Source organism: Chinchilla lanigera, unplaced genomic scaffold (assembly GCF_000276665.1).
Source record: "Chinchilla lanigera isolate Chin_1 unplaced genomic scaffold, ChiLan1.0 scaffold00092, whole genome shotgun sequence".
Lineage (NCBI taxonomy): Eukaryota > Metazoa > Chordata > Mammalia > Rodentia > Chinchillidae > Chinchilla > Chinchilla lanigera.
The window spans coordinates 3359642-3364703 of NW_004955493.1; the positions used below are offsets into that span (position 1 = coordinate 3359642).

Here is a 5062-nt window from a genome sequence, read left to right on the forward strand (position 1 = left end):
AAAAAAAGGAACCGTGGGGAGACTTAACTGACCTTGATGGACAGGAAAACAGGATTAATATGGATGTCACCTTAACTTGGTCTTAACATCCAGCAGAAATGCATCACCACAAATGTATTAAATAAGCACTGTCATGTGAGATGTTACGTGTAAAGGGTTCAAATCCACTAACAACTTCGGACACTTTGCCAACTAGACGGGCCGCTGACTTCTGTTAGGGATGCTGGGACTGTATTCCCCAAGCATAGCCTTTCCAGCTGATCGCCCGTCATTTACAAAGCAGAGGAGAGAGATGTTGGGAGCGGCCGAAGCTGGAAAGTAATTGTGTGTGCAGGACGAGGCCAGGCTGAGAGCACGGGAGCTCCTCGAAGCGCATAAACAGGCAGCTGTAGCTTGTGAACTGACCGCTGAGCAGCCAGGTGGAAAGTATAAATAAACGCTCTCCAGTTCCCCTTCTCTGTTCAGAGACAGAGGACCTCCACCTGATCCCAGTTTTTGTCTCTTGTCTACTTTTCCCCCCATTCTCGCCGCTGTTCCTTCCTGGGGCACAGCAAGCAGCCAACGGAGCCGCACACCGTGGTGCAGTCATACATGTGCCGCCGTGGTTCAAGCTGCCCAGCAGCGAGACGCTGAAATTACGGCCCGTCGCAGTGTTAATCCACTGATACAGCGGGAGCCCACGCGATCCGATCACCTTCTGAACCTCGCACCTATGAACACAGGAGGCTCTGGGGGGACAGTTTAAATTAAAATTGTAACACCTGCTTTTACTGTCAGCGAGGCATTTTGGAACTTGAGAGGAGCAGAGGCCAGGTGGAAATGAAGGAAGCTACCCAATGAAAGAAGTTCGACAACCCTCTCCTTCTTGGTGTAACGACTGTTGCTATCATTTACTTCAAGCCCCAGTTGGGCCCAGGCTGTGTTCCAAGGGTGCCACGACTAAGAACTTGTCTCCGAATTTGAAACTCTCACCACCTGCCAGCAGTCTCTCCTTCCACAAGCACACAGAAGAACTCGGCCCAGGATGAACTCCAGCCTACGGAAGCGACTAGAACTACAAGGAGAAATGGCCCGCGGCGCACCGAGACCTGCCTGACAGGAATGCGGCAGCGTCTGCAGATGGGAGCGGAGTGAAGCTTGCTCTTCTGCCCTGAGGGCCGAGGACTTAGATCTCCAGGAGCGAAGTGAGTCGGGACCAGGAGGGACAGGGCACGAGGATGGAGCCGAGGTGAGACGAAGCATGCGGCACAGTCCCTGCGTCCGACAAGCCTGGGTCTACAGCTCGCTCTGCCCATCAGGTGCTGCTGACCTGACCGCTCCTTCCCGTGCCCGTTTCCTTACCTATGAAACGAGGGTGGTATCTGCCTCTTAGTTAAGGACGACAGGAGGTTAGGGGTCTAAAGACGAGCACACAGTGAATACTCACTGGACAGTAACATTGCTGGTAACGCCCTCGTATTTTACCGCACAGCTAGCCTGCAAGCAGCTTGACAGCCACACTGCCACTCGGTTACGTCACGCTTGTCTCCAGCCACGGGCTTTCTTCAGCGTAAAGCGGATCTGAGCGGAACCAGCCCACTAACGTGGCTGCCACTGTATCTCCAAACCTCTGTATCACAGGAATTTAAGCTAACGCACAGGCCATGACGGTTTTACACTAATAACAGTAACAATATTTTCATTCTAAATATTGTAAACGCCTATCTTTGAGGATAAAACAGCTTACCCCAAAGTACACAATATTTCACTGTTGCTTTTAGCTTCTAGAACTATTTAAACTCACCTTGCAACTTGTGTCCATTCTTCATACAGGTTAAACGTCATCAGAGGTTCAGGCAATTCCCGTAAATAGGACTTCAAAGCACCTGCAACCATGAATACGCCGAGTATGAAATGGGGCGAGGCTGTGCCTCTCCGGGTATATAGCTTCACAGTGTGAAGTTATCTCAACTACAATCTTCTAAACTGTACTAAACAAATCATCACCTGGCAGGCATGGTTAGGGATGGAAAGCTCACCGAAAGACATTCACTCTCCCTTGCAAAAATAGAGAGCAACGGAAAATAGCTTTAAAGCCTTAAAGCCATCCCCTTAACAGTTTCTTCGGGTGGAGTAGGACTGTAGGTGTGAAAGCAGGGGAGAAATACAAGTATCTGCACTATGCACTACCTTCATCTTAATGCAGTGTGGTGGGGAGACAAAACACCAAACCGAACCCAAAACCAGAAATGGGTATACACTAAGGAATTTTCAGAAAAAAGTCCATTTTATCAATTAAACTTTTAACTAAAATTGGACTTCTAACTCGCCATCTGAGAGTGGACTGGCCCATGGTTCTGAGGTGGTTCAGGCTGCGTTAATCCCTCTGGACGTACCTGCCACAGCATGGGGGTCAGAATAGAACTCATCCAAGTGAGACGTGGAGCAGTCTAAGGCAGCTTTCAGCTTCTTTAACTTGGATGCACCAGCCCCAATTCGGAAAAGGCCCTAGAGACAATGAAAACCCATGAACGTCGAGGGTAAACTGCGAATCTTTTGTGAAACAGCAGAGTCTGCTGGGACTTAGCACATCTCCACCCGCGTCAGGGGTCACACTCTCCACCGCGCTGTCTAGGGGGAGGGAGAGAGGCCCAGGCTCAGACCTCTAGAGCACAGTGCCTGATGAACCTAGCAGTCCGTCTGTAATGAATGCTAGCTCTTGCCCTGTCGCCTTACTAAAGTGTACCACACCTGTTAGAACGCAATTATCAAAAAGCATTTTTACTTCCACAAGGTTTACACTTCTGTAACACTGACTGCCAGAGATTTTTTGAAATCTGGAAATTTTTAAAAAAATATTGACATCTTAAGCAAAACTGTTAGAGCAGGCTCACAGTTACTTGCTCTAAATGTTCCAGGATAAAAAGAGAAAAAGTGATGAGAAAGGGTCAACCAAGACAGGCAGGAGTATGAAGGATGCTGAGTCAGGAGTTGGACATCTCGTTTCCAGCGAAGTTAATCCACATCATTTCTCAATCCTCGGGCATGGTTTCTCGACATCAGCGCAGTTTCTCAACTTCTAGGACACTTTGGGCTGGATGATGTGCCCTCCACGTCCTGCACTCCCCTAAACTGTTAAGAACTCAATAAATGCGGGCGATCCAGAGAAGTCTTTGCCTAAGTCCAAGAGTTCTGATCTTCCTGGGTTCCCCACAAACCGTATCTGCATTGTCTTTATTTAATCCTTTTCCGTATGCTCATCTCTGAACATCTGGAGCCTGATAAACTCCCGAAACTGGTCTCCACCTACTTATAGGCCAGTGTAGCCCCTTCTGTCCCAATTGTCGTAACTGTCTGAGACCTTGCCGAATGTCTCTTGGAGCTAAACTGGCCCAGAGTGAGAGCTTCTGTGGTACTCCTTAATTCGAGTACTGATTGATTAGATGGTGAGTTCAGTTTGTGAGAGAATTTATCCAGCTGTTCCCTTATAGTGTGTATACTTTCCTTGAAGTACATTATATTTTAATCAACAACTTTTAAGAGGGGGGAAAAAAAAAGGCCTGCAGTTTGATTCTGGCTCTGCCCTAGCATGAACTCCCTGTGTGCTGACTTCTTTATATATATCTATACAAGAGGAAGCTTGATTAATGGGAAATTTTTTGGTTAAGGGGGTCACAAAATATATAAATGAACACTCTTCAAAAATTTTGCATAGCACTATGCAAATGTATGATTTGTGCTACAGATGCTCACTGTTAAAATCTGAAGCTCATGGAGGCTCTGATCTGTTAGTGCATCATGAAATCCATTGTTATAAATCGGAGCTTAAAATGCGATATGGAAGGTCAGAGACTGCCAGTAATATGGATATTGTTCTGTGAAGCCTACTGCACATACACACCGGAAGGCACAACGCACAGGCTCTCACTAGGAAATGCTGCTCATAAAACCACCGCGCTTTACAACAGTGCGGTGCAGTGCGGGTGGGCTGGGCAGAGAAAGGGCAGAGAGACCCGTGTGGGCCCCGAGGTGCCCCGTACCTCCTCCTTCATGCCGGTCTCCAGCAGCAGCATGACGCAGGCCTCAATGGGAAGCGCGATCTCCCGGCCGCTCCGCTTCAGGTGTTCTTCCAAAGGTGTCCCGAAGGCTGGCTTCTCCGCCCACTTATCTACAGCGGCAAACTGGTCAGTGAAACACCTGCCGACTTCACGCATCACCACGACACTTTTTCCCCAAACTACCGAAGGGATTTCCTAGCAGACTGATAGCTGAGGCTCTGGGCACAGGGCAGACATCTGCACCGCTTGCTTTTGTTCACTGTTCACTGAAGCACGCCCTGGGGCAATCACGGGTGGACCGGAAAGCCCTGCGCGCAGCCCCGGCCGCCCAGCACAGCTGCCGCAGGAGCGGCCGTAACGCCCACACCTGCAACACCCCTACCCCGGGCTGAGGCCTGCAGCCTTCTTAAATCAGGTCGGTCCGAGCAGTGTCACACGGAGTTTACCGAGCCATGCAAAGCAGCGCTGGCCTCCCAGAGGACAACAACAAGCCTCCTCTGAAGTGGAAACAGACGTTTCTTAACATTTCAAACCCGAGTCAGCACGTGTCATGTAAGACTGCAGAGGCCACGGTAAGCACACCGGAAGCAACGCCTCCGTGACAAGCAGCACTACACAACGTCCCGTCCCCACACGGGTCCCCCACGACACCTCTGTGGCTCCCAAGCGGCCCAGGCGGCGCGGAGCTGCGCTGACAGCGGCAGAGCAGCACCTTTCCCCTTCGATCACACCTTGCTTCGTTCCACAAAGGCCTGAGGCGGTGCTTGGCAGAGAGATACGCGATAAAGCTGTCCAGCAGAGTTCAGAAGGTGGACACTGAACAAAGACGTGCGGCGGGCCGGGCCTGCCTGCGGGAGCCGCGCCGCTCTGGCAGCGGCTGGGAAGCAGGTGGGGGCCGCAGGGCACTAACAGCGGCGCCCGTGCGCCCCAGAGAGGGCGCGCTGCCCTGCACCCCGGAGGGGCACCGCCCTCGGCCACGCGCCACCACACACTGAACAAAGACGTGCGGCGGGCCGGGCCTGCCT

General features: G+C 51.0%; 2 protein-coding genes across 6 annotated transcripts in view; both read right to left on the reverse strand.

The window, feature by feature from the left end:
- Arhgap17 (Rho GTPase activating protein 17) overlaps positions 1-5062 on the reverse strand; it is a gene marked incomplete at its 5' end in the record, with an annotated part of 57729 nt that overhangs the window by 32749 nt on the left and 19918 nt on the right. For all 5 annotated transcript variants that reach the window (XM_013504869.1, XM_013504866.1, XM_013504870.1 and 2 more), the window contains 3 exon segments: positions 1784-1865; positions 2376-2487; positions 4020-4147. In XM_013504869.1, the coding sequence (XP_013360323.1) occupies positions 1784-1865; positions 2376-2487; positions 4020-4147 (322 nt within the window).
- Positions 4154-5062, reverse strand: part of LOC106146722 — a gene marked incomplete in the record, with an annotated part of 1745 nt that continues 836 nt past the window's right edge. Inside the window, 1 exon segment of the mRNA XM_013504871.1 lies at positions 4154-5028. Within this exon segment, the coding sequence (XP_013360325.1) occupies positions 4840-5028 (189 nt within the window).